The sequence below is a fragment of the Sciurus carolinensis genome, unplaced genomic scaffold, assembly GCF_902686445.1.
Source record: "Sciurus carolinensis unplaced genomic scaffold, mSciCar1.2, whole genome shotgun sequence".
Classification (NCBI taxonomy): domain Eukaryota; kingdom Metazoa; phylum Chordata; class Mammalia; order Rodentia; family Sciuridae; genus Sciurus; species Sciurus carolinensis.
The window spans coordinates 59,449-79,666 of NW_025920235.1; the positions used below are offsets into that span (position 1 = coordinate 59,449).

The 20,218-nt window shown below is 35.2% G+C and overlaps 1 protein-coding gene across 1 annotated transcript; it reads left to right on the forward strand.

Moving 5' to 3' along the window:
- Positions 1 to 5,292: 5,292 nt before the first annotated feature.
- On the forward strand, positions 5,293 to 14,354 carry LOC124975271 (cyclin-dependent kinase 17-like). The gene is made up of 8 exons (XM_047538061.1): positions 5,293 to 5,328; positions 9,329 to 9,386; positions 10,087 to 10,091; positions 10,397 to 10,511; positions 11,424 to 11,510; positions 11,625 to 11,632; positions 11,789 to 11,869; positions 14,220 to 14,354. Exons 1-8 carry the CDS (start codon positions 5,293 to 5,295, stop codon positions 14,352 to 14,354), a joined length of 525 nt encoding a protein of 174 aa, XP_047394017.1.
- Positions 14,355 to 20,218: the final 5,864 nt, after the last annotated feature.

Consider the following 20,218-nt stretch of genomic DNA (forward strand, 5'->3'; position numbering starts at 1 on the left):
CAGATAAGATTCTAGACAAGTTTGCTGCATAGCTGAAGTTATGGTAAGCTACAGGTGTAACGCACAGTCCCGTCAGATGATAAATACATCCCACATTTAATAGTTCCTGTAAAATGTCCATTTGTTCTTGAAGTAAGTCCACTCGCTGGTTTACAAGAAGAATCCCTGCTTTTAGGTGTTGATCCACTGCTTGCTGAGTGGATAAAGCAGTAGCAGTCTGTTGAACCACATTATTGAGTGTAGCTGCAGACCGTACTGACGCAGTTAAGGCTACAGCTGCTGCAGTGGCTGCTGCCGCTGATGCAACTATGGCGGTAATGACTGCCGTGGTGATTCCAAAGTCCCTCTTATTTCTGGAAAGCAATACTGGCAATTCATCATCTGTAACAGAGACTGGCATAGGCAAGAAGGTAGGAATACGCATAATGACAGCTCGGTAATATTTGGTTGCATTCCAACACTGAGAAAGATAGCAGTTAGTTTCAGAGCAGTTAAGGGTCATGCCATTAAGAACATTAGTTAATAGGAACATAAAAGGAGAGTAAACACACACAGGAGTGGAATACAACGTCACAGTATTGTTACAAGCTATATTGCTGGCCTGGGAAGGGCCTGTGCCAGTATCATCTGAAGTGTGATTCCAATAACAGGCCTTAAATGAACCCCCTTGCAAAGCAAACAAAGGTTGAAGATTAGTATATCCTGCTTGGGAGGTAAATAGGAACCAATTATCAAAAGGATTTATCCGTGGAGAACTAGGTTGAAAGCCAAAGTAGATGAGATTATTGATAAAATTGTACACAGATCATTGGTATGTAAAGTTTGGGGTGAAATAAAATCCATGTTGAATAGGAGCTGTTCTTTGAGCATGTTGACAACCTGTCCAAACGGGAGGACTAGAGAATTTGGGATCACAGGGAGGGAAAATGCAAGGTGTACGAAATCCAGTAGATGGCAGTTTCAGTCGCTTTGGAATTAATCCTTCAAGAAAGGCAACTTGCCCTGAAGTAGTAATCTTACCTGTCCCTGTAACTTTACCCTGGGTTATAGTCATACTTTCTTGGAAACCATTCCCTTTAGGAGGCTGTCTTGAAAACAACCCTTGCACTTCACGCTGCAATTGAATGCAAGGCCCAAGAGAAGCGTCATTAACAAATTTGTTATTGGTGGAGATATCAAAGCAAAGGGTACCTGGCAGAAAAAGGGTAGAAAAATTATAAGGTTCTTCCTTGGAATCCATGATGACAGTTGGCAATCCAGTCCTAGGTTCTGTAGAAAACAAAGGTGGGAGGGTAGAGGAGGTGTTAGTTAGTGGCAAAGGATATGGCCAAGCTTTAACTATTGCCCATAGGTCTCGAGTCTGCACCGGTGTCCATGTCATCATCAATAGGGCGCTTATCAGCATGATGTTCTTCATCGTTGTTTTGATGCACCAGTCTCGTCAACCTTTCAGGTATCCAGATCGGCGTTTGCTGATCCTGTGGGAAAACACAAACAGACCCTCGGACCCACCTAAGAACTGGATCTGGGCCTTTCCATATTCCTGTAAGAATATCTTTCCATTTTACCCACACTTGAGTGCTTGCAGGATTAACATGCCTTTCTGCAGCCGTGCTTCCATTCTTATCCACATTTAAAAAATTTAAAATAAAGAGTACTAAATTTAGTTTGTCTTTAGGTGCTCTAAAGTCAGCACCCATTCCCCCTTTTTGTTTTATTAAACAATTTTTTAACGTTAAATGAGTGCGCTCCACTATCCCTTGTCCTTGAGGATTATAAGGAATTCCTGTGATGAGTTGTATACCAAAATTTTGTGTAAATTGAAGAAAACTTTTAGATGTGTAAGCCGGCCCATTATCAGTTTTAATGATTTTTGGAACGCCCCAGGCTGCAAATGCTTGTAAGCAATGTTGTACAACATCTTTAACCTTTTCTCCAGTGTGAGCAGAGGCCATAATTACTCCTGAAGCGGTATCTACTGAAACATGAATATACTTAAGGTTTCCAAATTCTGAAAAATGAGTAACATCCATTTGCCAAATATGATTGGGTAACAGTCCCTTGGGATTTACTCCAACAGACTGTACTGGTAATAGAGGAGCACAATGTTGACATGTTTTAACAATTTGTCTAGCAACATCTTTTGAAATATTAAATTTTCTTCTAAGGGTAGTAGAATTAACATGAAACTGTGAATGAAACATCTGGGCTTGTTTGACTGCTGTAAAAGCAAAGACGGTTTTTGTAGTTTTATCAGCTTTTGCATTAGCTTTGGCAAGTGGCCCCGGCAGGTTTGAATGAGCTCTAATATGTCCTACATAAAAAGGATATTTGCAGGTCTAAGATTAAGGCACGCAAAGTTCGAAAATAAGGAGCAACTGCGGATCCATCAGGAATATAAGGCACAGTTTCTAAACAAGGCACTGATTGTACCACATAATGACTGTCAGATAACAGATTAAAAGGTTGATTCATCATGATATTGAAAGCTAAGACTACTGCAGCAAGTTCCACCACTTGTGCAGATGAAGGAGGGAGAATGATGGTTTTCGGTTTTATCACCAATTATTACTGCTCCCACTCCATTCTTTGATCCATCAGTGAATATAGTTTGGCAATGCTGCAAAGGCTGTGTTTCAGTAACTTTTGGAAATATAATTGGAGTATTTCTACAAAATTGTATCCATGGATGTTAAGGGTAATGGTTATCAAATGTCGCTGTAGTTGAGCAATATAAAATAGCCCAGTCATCATCATGTTGAATCAACCACTGCACTTGTAGTTTAGTATAGGGGATAATAATGACCTTAGGGTGGCCTCCAAATATGGTAACACAGGCCTCTAACCCCTTGTATATTAACTGAGCTATCACCTTTGGAAATGTTTGTAATTGTTTTGTAGGCGATGCTGGGAGATTAATACTCTGTAGAGGTCCTCCTTGCCATAGAATTCCATATGGACTATGTTGTTCTGGAATAATAATTAACATAAGAGGTTGAGCTGGGTCACATCTCTCTGTATGATCTGACTGTAATCTTTGTTCCACCAATGTAAGAGCTTTTTGTCCTTCCGGAGTAAGGACTCTTGGGGAACAAAGATCAGGGTCTCCCTTAAGAATATCAAATAAAGGTTTTAACTCTCCTGTGGTAATCTTCAAATATGGCCTAATCCAATTTATATCTCCAAGAAGTTTTTGAAAGTCATTCAAAGTTCTAAGTTCACTAGTTATAATAGTTAATTTTAAAGGCCTTACCATAGTGGCTGTAAGTTTAGTGCCCAGATATTCTTGAGCTTCTCCCATTTGTAGTTTGTCCGGGGAGATGTTTAAACCATATTGTTGCAGAGTAGATATTAAAAGTTGCAAAGCCTTTTCCAGTAATTGCCTATTGTCATGACAGATAAGGATATCATCCATATAATGATAGATCAATAAATCTGGAAAATTGTCTCTTGTAGGTTTTAAGGCTTTATCTACATATATTTGGCATAACGTGGGACTATTAGCCATGCCTTGAGGCAGTACGGTCCATTCAAATCTTTGATCAGGCTGTGCGTGATTGAGAGAAGGTAAAGTAAAGACAAACCACCAACAGTCCTTTTCATGTAATGGAATGGAGAAAAAGCAATCCTTTAAATCTAGAATAATAGTGGGCCAGTTTTTTGGCAAAGCCGTAACTAATGGCAATCCCCGTTGTATAGGGCCCATAGGAAACATCTGTGCATTGATAGCTCTTAAATCATGTAATAGTCTCCATTTTCCAGACCTCTTTTTAATGACAAAGATGGGTGTATTCCTAGGAGAAGTAGAAAGCTGTAAATGTCCTGCCTGTACTTGCTCTTGTACTAATTTATGAGCCGCTTGTAACTTTTCTGTAGTTAAGGGCCACTGTGGAATCCATTGCGGCTTATCATCTTTCCAAACTATTGGAATTGGTGTAACAACAGTGGCCCCTACATAAAACCCAGACCTTTGAAATCATTTTTTGGAGGAGGAAGAGGGATGGGCTCTGAAGAGCCTTGTTGTTCCCTTCCCAACCCTAGACTTTCTGTATAATTCATCCTTTTCATCATATGTGTTACGGTTTTAGAATTAACCTTTGTTGTTAATTTAGCATTCATCTGGGTTAAAACGTCTCTTCCCCATAAAGATATAGGTATTTTACAAATATATGGTTGGAAAACCCCTGAATGACCCTCATTATCCCTCCAAGACAGTGAGGCAGCACTCTGGTTGGGGGATTGAGCTACACCCAACCCTTGCAAATTTTGATTAGCTGTAACTACAGGCCAACCTTTGGGCCAAACAGCCTCACTTATTATACTTTTATCAGCTCCTGTGTCTAGTAATCCTATAAAAGGTTTGTGTCCTACTATTAACTGCATAATGGGTCTATCTTGGAGGTCCATAGTAAAATTAACCCAGGGTCCATCTGTAGACCTGAATCCCTCAGTCCCTTTTGTTGTCTCCTTACTAGGCCACAAGGAATGTTGACTAGGCAAAATTAACATTTGTGCTATTCCATCCCCTGGAGAAATGACTGTAATCCCTTTTGGTGAAGAAACCATAGCCTTAACCTGTCCTTCAAAGTCTGGATCGATTACTCCTGGATGGACCATAAGTCCCCTTAAAGCAGAAGAACTCCTGCCTAGAAGCAACCCTACTGAACCTGCAGGAATAGTGCCATTCCAGTCTGTGTCTATCATTTGAACACCCATATCAGGCGTTAATATGAGTCTGGAGGTGGCACAGATGTCCAGTCCTGTGCTCCCTGAGGTTGCCCTTCTTCCCTGGGTTTCACCCCCTTTTCTGTGGGTGGATACCACTGCCGTGGTACTTGCTGAATCACCCCGCATATTTGTTGTGGGCCCCGGGGTGGGCCCCTCACCCCGTTTTTTTGGAGCCTAGGATTAGCCAGTAGAAGATTTCCTTCTTTATCCCTTACTGAATGACATTCACTGACCCAGTGATTTCCTTTCCGGCAACGAGGACACAATCCTGGCCCTCTAATACCTCCGGAAGGGCAACTCGCTCTAAAATGTCCCATTTGTCCACAGGTAAAGCAAGCACCAGGAGGCCCCTTTCTCCCACTCCCTCCTCGCTGGTCCAAAGCTGCAGCGAGTGCATTAGTTTGTCTATCAAGGGCTGCAACGAATGCTGCACTACTTCCAGTAGACTCATTAATGTCTTTACAGACCCTTAAATAAGTGGTCAAGTCTTTATTTTTACATGGTCTAATGGCATCCTTGCACCATTTATTGGCCTGTTCATACGCTAGTTGTTTAATCAACGGCATGGCCTGTTCTGCATCTCCGAAAATTCTTGAAGCTGTTTGTATCAACCTATCTACAAAGTCTGCATAGGGTTCATTATTTCCTTGAGTCACCTTCGACAACTGTCCTTGTAAATCCCCTGTTCCTTGTAAAGTTTTCCAGGCCTTGATAGCAGCCACAGCAATCTGAGCATATACTGCTGGATGGAAATTAAGCTGTGCCTGAACTCCCTCATAGGGTCCTGTTCCCATTAGCATATCTCTGTCTACTTGTGGGTTTCCTGCAGCTGCGTTACGCCTTGCAGTATCCGTTAAAAGTTCCTGCCAAGCTGTTTTCCACATGAGGTACTGTCCTCCTGATAATGTGGCTCTAGCTAAATTAGTCCAATCCAGAGGCAACAAATTTAGAGACATCATTGTTTCCACCAGAGACACTGTAAAGGCTGATTGAGGCCCGTAAGTACTTACAGCCTCTTTTAATTGTTTTACCATCTTGAAATCTAAAGGCTGGTGATAGCGTTGTTGCTGTGCATCCTCAAACACTGGATAAATGGTAGATGTTAAAGAAGCCCATCCTTGATGTCTATTATAAGGTTCCTTTTTTATTGACTCCATTTGTGGTGCGCTAGGCATTACAGGCACTAGAGGGCGCTCAGAGCGCTCAGATCGCATTGTTAGCTCCCCAAATGTCTTTTCTAGTTCCTCCCCTGAAAATTCCTCTTCTGAATTCTCCCCGTCTGAGCCACACTTCCCTTCTGAGTGATGAGAACAAGACCGTTCCTCTTTAATCTCCTCTAAGACCTGACTTCCCTCTTCTAAAGGCCCTCTTAAGTTTCATTTTTCTTTATGCTGCAAACAAGATTTAATCAAAGACCAAATGGCTAAGGTTCCCACAGGGAGCGATCTTTGTTCGTCTGCCATGCGCAGATCTTCTCCCAAATGCTCCCATTGAGGGATATTTAACAATCCTTCATCCAAAAACCACGGAGAAAGAAACCTTTTCTATTGTATCAAGAAACGTTCAAGCTGTTTTCGCTTTCAACGGGGTTCCGTGATTTTTTAGCAGCTCTCTGAGAGGCTGTTGCATTCTAATCTTGGACAGTTCTGTTCCCATGGCTAAATTCTATTACACTGAGAAACAATCCAAACACACGTACAACCCACACAAACAGGACAACAATAACACACACTAGACACACCTTTTGGTACCACTGCATAGATTTGCCTTTTAATCACTTCAGCTTGTCACAATGCTGCGAACGTCGAGACTGTCTCACTATCTTATCCTCGGACTATTTATGTCTTGAATCGAAAAACTTACTCCCGGACTATTTACGTCTTGAATGAAAACTTACTCTCGGACTATTTACGTCTTGAACGAAAACTTACTCTCGGACTATTTACGTCTTGAATGAAAACTTACTCTCGGACTATTTACGTCTTGAATGAAAACTTACTCTCGGACTATTTACGTCTTGAATGAAAGAAAAAAAGAAAAAAAAACTTACTCTTTATTTTCTCCTCGGGGTCCCGGGTTTCGGCGCCACTTTTTGCACTCCCCTAATCGTGCTCCCCTGCCCGCAGAGAGACGCGACACATGGTTCTTTTCAGCCTTTTTATTCATGCGCACTCCCTTCCTCTTTGTTCTTTCTTTGTTCTCCTCTTTCGAGGAACTTACACTCCAATATATACATTACTGTAACCAATCAGCATTTGAGCACGAGGGGAGAGCATGAACAGATACAGGCAGTAAATGCAGACATGCAGTGATCATGCACTGTCCACGAGGGAATTTAACCAATCCCTGGAACTTCCCCAAAATGATGTCAATTGTCTGCGCAAAATCCAGCTGCGCTGGCAGCCTGCCAAGCGCCATCTTAGCCTTACCACACCTAGGGCCAGGGGTCTCGGACACCCCGACAAAATCTGAAAGTAAGTTTTTCTGGGTATAAGATTCTTGGTTGGCATCCGTTTTCTTTCAGGGCTTGGTAAATGTTGTTCCAGGACCTTCTAGCTTTTAGGGTCTGGATTGAAAAACCTCCTGATATTCTTATTGGTTACCCCTGAATGTAATTTGATTCTTTTCTCTCACAGCTTTTAAAATTCTGTCTTTATTTTGTATGTTAGATATTTTTATAATAATGTGCCCTGTTGTGGGCCTGTTGTAATTTTGTATATTTGGTGTCCTATGAGCCTCTTGTACCTGTTTTTCCATATCATTTTTCAGATTTGGGAAATTTTCTGATATCATTTTATTGAATAGATTGTTCATTCCTTTGGTTTGTTTTTCTAAGGCTTCCTCAATCCCAATAATTCTTAATTTGGCTTTTCATGATATCTCATAGTTCTTGGAGATTCTCTTCATGATTTCTTACCATCTTGGTCAACTGTGATTTCAAGATTAAATACTTTTTCTTTATTGTCTGAGGTTGTCTTCCAGGTGTTCTCTCTTATTGGTTATGCTTTCTATGGAGTTTTAAATTGGTTTATTGTTTCCTTCATTTCAAGGATTTCTGTTTTTTTTTTTTCAGTTTCTCTAACTCTTTATTGAAATGATCTTTGCTTCCCATATTTGCTCTTTTAACTGTTGATTGGTGGGATCATTTAATGCCTGCATTTGCTCATTCATCTCTTCCTTCAATGCATGCATTTTCTCTTTCATCTCCTCTCTTGCTTCCCTGATTGTTTTAATTATGTTCATTTTGTACTCCCTTTCTGACATTTCTTCTTCTGCGCTGTCATTGGTTTTTATTGATATAGTGTCTAGGTTTGCTTGGGACATTTTCTTCCCTTGCTTTCTCATTTTGGTCAGAGTTCAGTGGGATTCTGAGATATTGCAGATTTCCTTTATTGGTTTATATTGTCCCTGCAGATTTGCAGTTTATCACCTCCCAGCCTTCAGTAGCCTGATGTCTTGGAGGAAGTTGATAATGCAGTACTACCAAAGAAAGCTGCCCCTAGCCCTGCTACTGGGTCCACAGCTGCGGGTTGGTTCTGTGTGGCAATCCTCTCACTGGGCAGCCTTCTCCTACAAGTTAGCTATAGGCATGGCCTGCCCCCACCTGAGGGAGTTGGGCTGCTCGGGGAAAGCCTCTTGCTGCCCTGCCTTTGTCTGAGAAGCTGCCTACATGCCAGGGTCTGCCACTGGGTTTACGGCTTGGGGTTGGCTTTGTGCAGAAAATCTCTCACTGGGAGGACCTGCTCCAAGAAGCTGGCTGTGGATCACCCCTGCTGCCAGAGGGAGCCGGGCCACTTGGGGAAGTTTCTCGCTGTCCTGCCCTGCCCTGAGAAGCTGCCCAGTGTCTGGGCCTGCCTCCCAGGCTGAGTTTCACCCAGTGGGAGAGACTCACCCCACAGTTCTATGTCGGTTGGAGTCTCTCAATACCTCCCCTTCTTGAATCCTGAGTTCTGGAGTGACAGGAGGTGCAGTCACCCTCTAGACCACCATCTTGGATCTCTCTGTGTGACATATTTTGATATATTCCACCTTCCCCATTTATTGATTATATACAAAGTAATCAGTGAGTTTAAGGGTAAAAGAAATGGTTTGGGAAATCACTTTTAAAGCTTTTAAGGAGGGGAAAAATGAGACATTACTGGTTTTGTGTTTGCATGTTACTTGATCTGTAGTAGAATGTAAGTTGGATTTCTTTTTAATTGTATTTTGATTGGAGAACCTGAAACAAATAGCATCTTGTTGGTTTCAAGTTTCCATAGGAATTCAAAGATTGGTCAGAAAATTATTTTGTGATTTAGTTAATAGAAAAATCAAATAGTAATTTTTACAAGATTCTTTAGTATCAAAATCTAAGTCTGTGGTAGTTTAAAATGTGAGGTCTTAGAATAAAACAAGGCATTCACTACAGATCATTATCCAATATAAATATGTTAGTTTCAATTATGAATACTGAAGCTTTTGAAACTTAATAGATGTTCAATAATTTGACTGTAATCAACTGTTTCTATTCTTAAACACTGTAGAAGTGGAGAGTTTGGAAGTTGAGGAAGAGCTGAAATTTTAGAATAAATAATCAATTTATTATAGTTTTTACTTGCAGTCAGAAATTGGGCTTACAAAAATGGAAATCTACATAAAATTGGAAAAAATTTGGAAAGGTATGTAAATTCTTATTTTAAAATGTAAAACTTTCTTGTTCGTCATCTAACTGTATGGTTTTGTTAACCATACAAAATTGTTAACATGATTGTCTAAAAATTTATACCTTGCTCTGAAAAGGTAACAAAATTAGAAGTAATAAAACTTTCAATTCTTGAAGGTATCCTATCAGTTTGAAAGAAAATTAGTATTTTAATAGGCTTAAAATCTTTTATTGACACACAAAATATTTTGCTTTCTTGGTAACAAAAAATGCATCTGTTTGTTTAGCCTCCTACCAGTCTCCTGTCTGTGATGTCATGGGAAATTGCATAGTTAAAATTTCTAAATAAATTTAGAAATAAAAGTATTTCATTGAAGGGTAAGAAATTCTTAAAATGTGTTTTTTTCTTGAAATTTTCACTACCTGTAATGCTACTAATTTAGAAACATTGTATCTTCCACAGTTATAAAGTGTAAGAAAATAATAAGTAAAAAGTAATAAATAAACAGTAAGACATAAAAAAGAAGTAATAAGTAATAAACAGGAAGAAAATAATTGACAGTTGATAGGGAAGCTTCTTTTCTTTCTTAAAGAATTAATGTGCAAAGATTTTGAAAAGTTTGGAGACCTGGATAAAACATATTTTTGATTTAACAATATAATTATTCTTTCATTTAATGTGCTCAGTGTCATTCAGTCTTCATATACCATTACAGGGAAGGTGCCTTTGATTATAATACTATTGATCCAAACCTTAATTTAAAATAAAGAACAAAAAGTGTATTAAATTCTTGTTTTTTACTTTTGAGATAATTTTTTGGTCTTATAAAATGACAGAAGTTATGTGTATGTAACTGAAAGTCATTTTGCCATAAGAAAATCTAATACTGGACATTGTGGGGTTTTCTTTGCAAGATGGAATTCGGCATGCTTAGAAATTAGAAATTCAGTTAGGGCTCTTTATTGTTCTTCATTGTTACCCTCTTATGATACCCTTGACTTGTTTTTCCAAAATATGTTTTATAGGGTACTTATGCAACAGTTTCTAAAGGAAGAAGTAAGCTGACAGAGAATTTAGTGGCATTAAAAGGGATGTGTTTGGAACACAGAGAAGCCACACCCAGGACAGTTATAAGAGAAGGTATATTTATTTATACTACTTTAAAACCAAAGCTGTATAAGAGTAATTTTAATAAATAAATGCAGATAGAGAAAATTAAGTGACTAGAAGACATAATTAGACTTTCAAAAATTATTTCTAAAACTAAGATAGTCAGTAGAAAGAAATTAATATTCTTAATGTACAGTGAAATACTATGCAGTCATTAAAAGTACTGATAAATAAATATCTGATAGGGAAATTTTACTTATTGGTACATGGTAAACATGGTAACTGTAAATTAGCTGCATATATTAAATATAAGAAATAAATGAACTGTTTATAAACATGTCATTACACCATTTTATTTAAAAAGCAAATTTTTCAAAATTGTTAAGATTCTGATATGGTGGTAAATGCCTTCAAACCCAGTGGCTCATGAGGCCAAGGCAGTATGGAAGGTTTGAAGTCAGCCTCTGCAACTTAGTGAGGACCTAAGCAACTTTGCTAGACCCTGCCTCAAAATAAAAATTAAACAAAAAGCAGAGTGGCTATGGATGTGACTCAGGTTCAATCCCTGGTACCAAAACAAATAAATAAATAGATAAAAAGTGTTTGAGGGTACTGATTAGCAACATAGCAGAGGAAAGCCACCTTGAACTGCATATAATTTAATCCCAGAGGCACAAAAAGTTAACATTAAAGAAAAAAAAGCAGAAGATTGTGAGTTGTAATATTAGAGATGACTTTAGGTACTACAATATAAAACTCAAGATCATAAAAATGGTAAAAGTTCATACTTCAGTTTTTCTACAACTTATTCCTTTGGAAAATTACTGTTTTAATTTAAGAGAATATTATACACATTTGGGTTATATGTTAAACTTACTTCAAGTTTTTATAAAACTTGGCCTTCCACAGACTAAACAATTGACTTTCATTTATGTTTTACAGTTTCACTCTTAAAGAATTTAAAACATGCAAACATAGTAACCTTACATGACATTGTTCACAGAGATAAATTCTTGACTCTGGTCCTCAGTATCTGGTAAGCATTTAAAAAATACTCAGTATTTTATTTTTCTTTAGTAATAGAAAGTTAGACTTTTTAACAGCCCCAGGGTCATTGTTGTTTATTTACTGGTATTTAAATAGATTATGTGGTGCATTCTATATCTTTTCTTGACAAACAATTTTCTTTAAAAAATTACTATTAAGTTAATCGCCATGCATTCTGTAGTAAATTTTCTTTAAAAAATTACTATTAAGTTAATCAGCCATGCATTCTTATCATGTAGTAAAATGTTTTGCTTTTTCAGCTTAAGTACCTAAAACAGTACACAAATGACTGTGAGAACATCATGAGTATGCACAATGTAAAGGAATGTTTATTGTGTAATGTTAAAATGTAAAGAAAATGACCTAGATTGCACAGTGAAATATACTAACCTCACAATCAATCTTTGGAATTTTCTATTTGGCTTATTTACTCAACTTCTGTTTATTATACTACACCTTTCCTGGGATCATAACTTTTTGTAAAACTGCTTCATTTTAAAGTATTCTAAAATATTTTTGTTATTTTATTTCACATTATAACTGATTGTCCTACATGAGTAGAATAAATCTGTAGATATATTTTACTTTCTGAAAAAAATCCAAATGATGGGTACATTTTGCAAAAGGCCACCTTTAAATGGTGAACTTCCCTAATATATTTAAAATGGTATTAAATTATATAATAACAGTGACTTTACAGGGTTATGAATTATGAATAAGTGTTAAAAGTATGGTCAGAAACATGTAGGTATTGTGATTCCTTTTCTGAAGTAACTATCTGTATTGTTAGAAGGAATAGTAAGGTAATTGTGTTTTTGTACTACATTTAAGAATTCAAATAATGCTAAAGAAGCTTACTATAATAAACAGATACAGATGAAACCCAGAAGTCATTGGATAAATAAAAGCACTTGACATACTTGTATTCTGATAGACTTCTTTGTTCTTTGTGGTACAGTTTACATTTTCAAAGATTTTATTTGTACAAAGTTCAACAGTTTATAGAAACCTCTTTTGAAAATAGTCTGTCCCAGCTTGTGTGTTTGAGACCTTTATAATTCTGTAGATAGTAAATTAGTAACTTCAAAGTTACATTTTTTAATAGTGAATTTGGCAAATATAAAGAAAAGCAAGTTTGTTATTGAAAGAGAGGTCCGAACATATGGCTAGCACATTGATAAGAATTTTACAACAAGGCTTTAAAAGTATTTCCACATACATTTCATGAGGATTGTTTTCATCAAAGTTTATATTTTCCTTTGCAAGTTGTCATGAAGGCTATTCGTAGATCTGTTTTCAAAATAATGTTTTTTCTGCTTTTATATTAGCACTAATTTGGAAAATAAATAGTCTTTAATTATCATAATTTTACAAAGGTTTGAGAAGTCTTTTAAGTCTGGTCTAAATAGGTGGAAAATATTTTATTGTTTGTTAAAATTACATTTAATGTTTTCCAAATGTAAAATTTAACCAGAATATACTGAAAGGTAGCTGTGTTCACCACTGAAACCCCAATGCAACCCAAAGGAGTATACTAAAGTAGTATCTTTAGAGTTTTCAAAGCACATAAATAAATATGTGCAGTCTGAAGACTTCACATCTTACAATTTATTCAGACCAGGCACACATAAATAAATAGATGCAGTCTGAAGACTTCACATCTTACAATTTATTCAGACCAGGCATGGTGGTGCAAGCTCAAAAACAGCTACTTGGAAAATTGAGGTAGGTAGATGGCAGACTTGAGGTCAGCCTGAACAATTTAATGAGACCCTTTCTCAATTAAAATGCAAAAGAGTTGGGGGCATAGCTCTGATGTAGAGTGCTCCTGAGTTCAATCCCTACTACATCCCCTCCAAAACACCTCCAGAGGCATTCCTGCCATTAATCACCTGCTGCCTTGGCTTATTCTTGGTATTCAGTTGTCATTTTTCATCTACAAGTAAACCAAAGGTACTTCTTGAATCTTCAGTACTTTCTTTTTGGTAGCCTCAGAAAATCAAAATGTGTTCCACATCTCTCTTTTCACCACAATACACAGAATACCTGTACCATTAGCCTTTATAGTAATTGGTTTGTGCAGAGCACTAGAGTGCATTACCTCTTTTTGAATTACAGCTGATTTAGAAACTGAGTAGGAGTTGCTAAAATTAAAGTATCTAGAAGGTAGGTTTTAAAAGGTGATTGAGTTATTTTTATAACTGGTAATTTGCTGGGGTATGCAGCCCCATTCTCTCTGATACCTGAGACTTTAATAAAGCCATCAAGTCCAGTGTCATATTTAAAGGAACTGACTGACCCAGATCAGATTGTTTTTTAAGTGAGTAAGTGCCTGTGTTTGATTGACATAGTGGAATTTTATAAATAAACTATAAGCTTTAGTAGTATAGAGGATGCGGTTTAAGCTTCTTTCTCTAATAAGTGAATTATTACTATGAAAACAAAATTTTGTTATATTTATTTTCATAGACACTGTTGACACAAATGATAGATGCATCAAATTGAACAACGAACTAAGATTGAGAAAGCAACTCAAAATGGAAAAAGCATAGTCCTTAAAATGATATAGTTTATTTTTTTTCTCTTTTACTATTCTAGGCCAGTTGCTTTTCTACTTACCACAGCTTATGCTAATACCAAAGTATATCTTGGTATCTGTAAGTCTAATTTTTTTCTTATTTGTTTTTGTAGTTGTTTACATACCAAATTTTACATAGGTTAGCTTATTGCCACAGAAGAATGGTGTTGCATCGAGACTTGAAACCACAGAACCATCTCATTAGTGAAAAAGGTGATTTAAAGCTAGCAGATTTTGGTATGGAATGATTAAATATTTATAAATTCCTCCAGGTGACTAGGTACAAAAGAAAAACTATTGTCACAATGTGTTATCACTTTCATATGATTTTGGAAATTTTCTCTGAGCCCACTGAACAATAATGACAGTATTTTGTGAGTGGTTTACATTGATTGTTAGCAGCAAATACTAAAATGTGTCGGTTCCCAGGTGTGGCCCATGGAACCCAGGTTTCTGATACCCTTTCAGGAAGTGTTCAGAAGTAAAATTAAATTTTCAGAAGTGCACTAAATATTATTTGCTTTTTTCCCTGTGTTAATATTTGCACTGTTGATCCAGAAGTAATAAGAATAAAACTGCTCTTTCTGGGTATATGTTCAGGCAGTGTCACCAAAGTATATCATGATATTCTTCACCACTGCACATTCTTAAAGAAAAAGTATCAGTTACACTTAAAATATTTTGACAAGCAGTAAAATGCATTAATTTTATTAAATTTCCATCCTTGAATAAAAGACTAGTATTTTTGTTTTGTATATGTATGATTAAATGGAAATTATATAAAAACACATGGACTGCAAACAGAAATACTATAGTTATCTCAAGGAAAATATTTTGGGTAATTATTTGGCTATAAGCTCTATTAGCACCCCCATTTTTTCAAGAAACATCATTTTTCTTTCTAGAAAATATGACCAACAGAAAAACTTGTGGTTATTCAGACTTAGATATTTGGCAGACTTTTCTTGAAATTAATGAATTAATCTTGTCAATTCAAGGAAATCAACTGCAGGTATTACTTGCCAATACTAAAATTCAGGTTTACAATACAAACTAGATTTTGAATTTTTTGATCTGCTGCTTTAAGCTTAATATGTTCCCACTACTTAGAAACTTTTCTGATGAGGCCAGTTGTGATATTAACAAATAGAGGTTTTTTAAAATTTTGAATAAATACATAAAATTTTAATCTATAACTCAAGAACAAATATTTTTTCAGTCATCACCACCTCATATTATAGAATCACGCATGGTAAAAGATTCATTTAAAGTGCAAGATAGACCAGTGAATTTTAACAAAAGTATAAATAGTTTATGAATATAATTTAACTTACCATATAACCTTGAAGAAAGAACTTAATCTAATTCTAATGTATCAAAGAATACTATCTACAGTAATTAGAAAATACTACTAAAATGTTTCTCCTCTTTTTCAACTTTATATCAGTGAGATTTGATTTTCTACATATAGCTATATATATTATGATATATTGTGATATGGAGTAAAGCAACATATCACAACAGATAGAAAGCAAAAGCAAATACAGAATACAGCTGTCTTCTAACAAAATAGACTCTAAACAGTTTATTAATGTATTAAAAAAGACTATTCTTAATTATTTTGGAAAAAAATTTCATAAAAATAATATTCATGCTAACATGAGAGGTGTTTTTAATGCATGACTAAATGTTTTAATTTTCTCATATTTTATTTCCAACATCAGCAGTAATCTATATAAGTAAAAATACTTGGGGTCCTTAATAATTTTTAAGAACTTAAAATGAGTTCCAAGACCCAGGAATTTAAAATCCACCTCTGAAAGGGGGGCCATTTCTATGCTTGCCACCATGACTGCATTTATTATGTACTTAGTAATTTAATTGATATATATTTACTTATATCATTTTAGGCAATCAGATTTTAAGGGACTTGAAAGTAAAACAAAATTAAATGTTCTCTTTGTTTTGAGTAAATTGTTTCTACTAGAAGAAGAAAAAACTGTTGATTAGCTTTGATATTTTGGTTACTCTCAGAATACTTTGAAAGAACTTAGTTTTTAAAAACCCATGCAGTTTTCCTTAATTGCATTTTTAATTTTCACAAATTATTACAATAGTTTCACTTTTGGAAAATTTCTCTAATTTTTTATAAGTATGAGTATTTCAGGTTGTTACTCGGTAATGATTAAATTTACTTTTTAAATGGTAAGTTTGTCTTTGGCAATTAGATATTTGCCAGATATCTAAGTCTGAATAACCACAAAATACTCACTTAGTATTTTGCTATTTGTTTGAAGCATAAATTCCTATTTGTATTTCCTTCCTTAAAAAGGAAATTAGTGGGCCAACTATGTTTAAACAAAAAATGACAAGTTATTTACATATGCTTCCATAGATTATAGTCTTTTTAAAATAGTTTAAGTTGTAACTTCCCTTTTAATTGTTCCAACCACTCCTTCTCTCTTTGTCAAACTGCATTTACTCTCTTTGACATAATCACAAAATGAATAACTGTGACAGAGAAACATTTTTGAGTATTTGAAATGCAAAAGGAATATCAAGGACCATCAAACATCCACTTTTATTTGGGAATATTCTGAGTGCTTTAAAATTTACCTTCCTAACTTCTTTAAAAAAAGCAAAGAAAATTTTATCTTCTCACAGGTCAGTAAGAAATTCTGATTACTACCAGGTGCATTGATGCATGCCTGCAATCACAGGGTTTTGGGAGACAGAGACAGAATGATTGCAAATTCAAGAACAGCCTCAGCAAGTTAGTGAAGCCCTTAAACAATTTAGCAAGACCCTGATTCAAACTAATAGATCAGTTGAAAAGTGTCTCTGGGTTAAATCTCCAGTACCAAAAAATAAAGAAGAAAAGAAAGAAACAAAAGAGAGAGAAAAGGAATTCTGATATTTACATGAGATAATACAATCAACTTTGCTGCTTTTGTTATTTATTTATTTTATTGCATAGTAAATACACTTGGGGCTTCAAGTAAGTGAGGATCAATTCAGTTTGAGTCTTTATATTGTAAGTTGTTCTTGATCCTTCTGAAAATTTTCATTGGTTCTTTCATGATCAATGAAAATCAGAGGTCTAGGAATTACAATATAGTCATTTTCATTAATGATAAAAATTGGCTTGTGTAGAGTCATGTGACATTTAGTAGAGTTTGAGAGATTGTTTATTTCATTTCATACCAATACCAAAATTCTGATTGTAGACCAGGAACCTATTTGGACAAGGATGCTAGTTCATGATCCTGTCAGGAGCAGGAGAGTAAAGTATTGGGGGAACTACCACTGGCAACTTACAATGCTATAGGATAAGCAAATTTATAGCTCTATCCTTTACCTCCTTAATAAGTCAGACTTAGCACCTGAAAGATAAGTCACAAAGCTATTTTCCATTGTATTAATTACCAAAAATTATAGAAAATAATTTGTTGTACTTATTTCTCAAATTTGGGAGATTAATAGTAAAATTGATAATAAATAAAATGGTGTCAGCATTGTTCCAGTTACCGTTAGCCATGATTTAACTTTCTGGTATTGTTTATGCAATTTTTATCCAGTGTAATAAAGTATTGATTTAAGTTTTTGATATTTTTCATATTTTTATCAGATATATAAAGTTATGTGTCATATAAAGTTATATGTAAGAGTAATCTCAGCCTTAAAAATTCCTGTTTGAAATAAAATATATGGCAAAAATAAATTTATTTTCTTAATATATCTTTCAATATTGCTCCTTCTTCATGTGATGAGGATTTAGATGCTTAGAGATGATAATAACTCTATTACAAATGACAGATAAATTTGGGAACTCTAGTCTGAATTTCTGGATAATTAGTGTATTCCATATTAAATTGACAAAGCAATGGCAAAAGTTTTGCATCATTTACTGTGATTAGTAATACTCAAAAGCAATGAGGTCTCTTTTAGTCTAAACTTATCCATGTAGCAAGAAGAGTACAGAATACATTGTAATTTCCATTCCATGGAAATCTTTTCTGAATGGTTTTCTGCAAGGAAATTGTCAGTGAAACAGAACTGGATTGTATATTCATGACTTCAGGATACTTAATTAAAAAATGGTATAGCAAGTAAATGTTAGAATTAGGTTAAAGGTAATAAAAGCTTATAACTGTGGCAAGTAAAACTGTGTATCTCAGTGTCACTGACCTATTTTGGATTAATTTAATTTCAGCTAGAAAATAATTTTGGCACTATGACTTATGGACAAAAGGAAAACATGTCTAGCTTTGATTAAGATAAACTAAACATCTATACCTTATACCAGGTATATTCAGCACAAAAAGTAAGTAAAAACTTGTGGTCTTAGAATTATTGTATTTAGTTTAATTATATAATAAAATGCTGGTCTAAGGCTATATGTAATGAGCATAATTCATAAAACCAATTTTGTTGAAGCTTCAAGAAGTCATGGAGTAGCCATCTCAGTATTCCTGTGAATGAAGTCATCATGAGGATAGGAACTAAAAATAAAAAAAAGAAATTCTCTATATTCTTAATGGATCTTGGTATATTTAATTCTTTGTTTTCTTTTCCCTATTAAGGACTAGTGGATCCATGTCAATTTCCACAAGACCTACTCAAGTGATGTTGTCACACTATGGTATCAGTCACCTGATGTGCTTCTTGGTTCTGCAGAGTACTCAACACAGATTGAAAAGTGGTAAATACATACAGATACAAAATTATTACATTTATAATTTTGAAATCATGTAGCTGATAACATAGGGCATACTAAGAGTGATCTTAAAAAGAGTTGCTATTTTAAAGAGCCACAGCATAAGCAGTGAATAAGAGTTCTGGCATGGAATCAATATTATCCATGTTTAAATGTCAATTTCATCATCCAAATCACTGGCCTGTGCCTTAGATTCCACATTAAAGTAAATAGGCATATTTAAAAATAACTACTTTAATGTTCTGTACATAATGTTAAGGTCAAATTAAAGAATACATAAAAACACTCAGAAAAGTATTGATTGATGCAGTATTTGAAAGCAAAATTATTTTATTATTATTTAATATTCATCAAAATCTACCAGTTTAAAGTTGTTCCTAAAACAATAATCAAAATAATGTAACCATCTTTCTCACACATCACATTGATCTTGATATTCCCCTATTTAAATACCTCTGAGGCCAGTGCACTCATTAAGTTGTAAAGTGCATTTCTTAATCCAGAACTTAGAAATATTTCATAAAATGTCCATAAATACTTTTTTCAAAAATTTCAAACTATTTCTCAATGCAAATATCCCCTTTTAGCTAAATGACATATTTACTGTACTTCAGAAAAATCTGGGTTTTTCCATCTTTTCTTTTTGTGTTCCTATTATTTCACCTATCCCAATTGCCTGCTCTGTTGCTCTAACTGGGACCTGTGCCTCATAACTTTCCAAACACAGGATTTTATAAATCCTCTTCTGAATACAACCTAGCTTCTGGGTGCAATTCCTTCCTCTGGTGGTTGCATTTATTTTCTGTATTTATGTACTAATTCATATACTACTATCATTTCTTGAGCATTTTTATAAAATCTTGTTTTGTGTAACCTAATTTTCTCTTTATAAAATTCCAAGAATATGTGTACAGCATGAAATTTTTCATTTTAATGAGTTTTAAGTGTAGTTTCCAGAACTTAAATAAATTCACATCATTGTCCACCTATCTCTTCAGAACTTTTATCTTTCTGGCAAAACTGAAACTCTGTACCCATTAGACAACTTCCTATTCCACCCCTTTCTGCAGTGCCTGAAAATTACCATTCTTTTTGTCTCTGAAATTTACTGAGTACCTCATAGGAATGGAATTAGACAGTATTTTTGTAACTGATTTATTTCAATTGATTTCCTTAGTATAATGCCTTCAGGGTTCATCCATGTTGCAGATTGTGTCATGAGGACTTCTTTTCAGGCATTTAGATACATGCCACTGTTTATCAATTCATCTATCAAAGGGCATTGGAGTTGCTTCTGTATTTTAACTTCTGTAAACAATGCTACTATGAATGTGAGCATACAAATATCTGTTCAGGATTGAGCTTTCACCTCTTCTGGGTCTAGATCTGGGGGTG

Bases quoted from the DNA above. Each gene is read 5' to 3' on its own strand.
- LOC124975271 (XM_047538061.1), top strand. From the start codon at position 5,293: ATGGCCTGTTCTGCATCTCCGAAAATTCTTGAAGCT. The intron at 5,329-9,328 runs GTTTGTATCAAC...TTTTACTTGCAG, and splicing joins CTCCGAAAATTCTTGAAGCT to TCAGAAATTGGGCTTACAAA. The intron at 10,512-11,423 runs GTATATTTATTT...TATGTTTTACAG, and splicing joins CAGGACAGTTATAAGAGAAG to TTTCACTCTTAAAGAATTTA.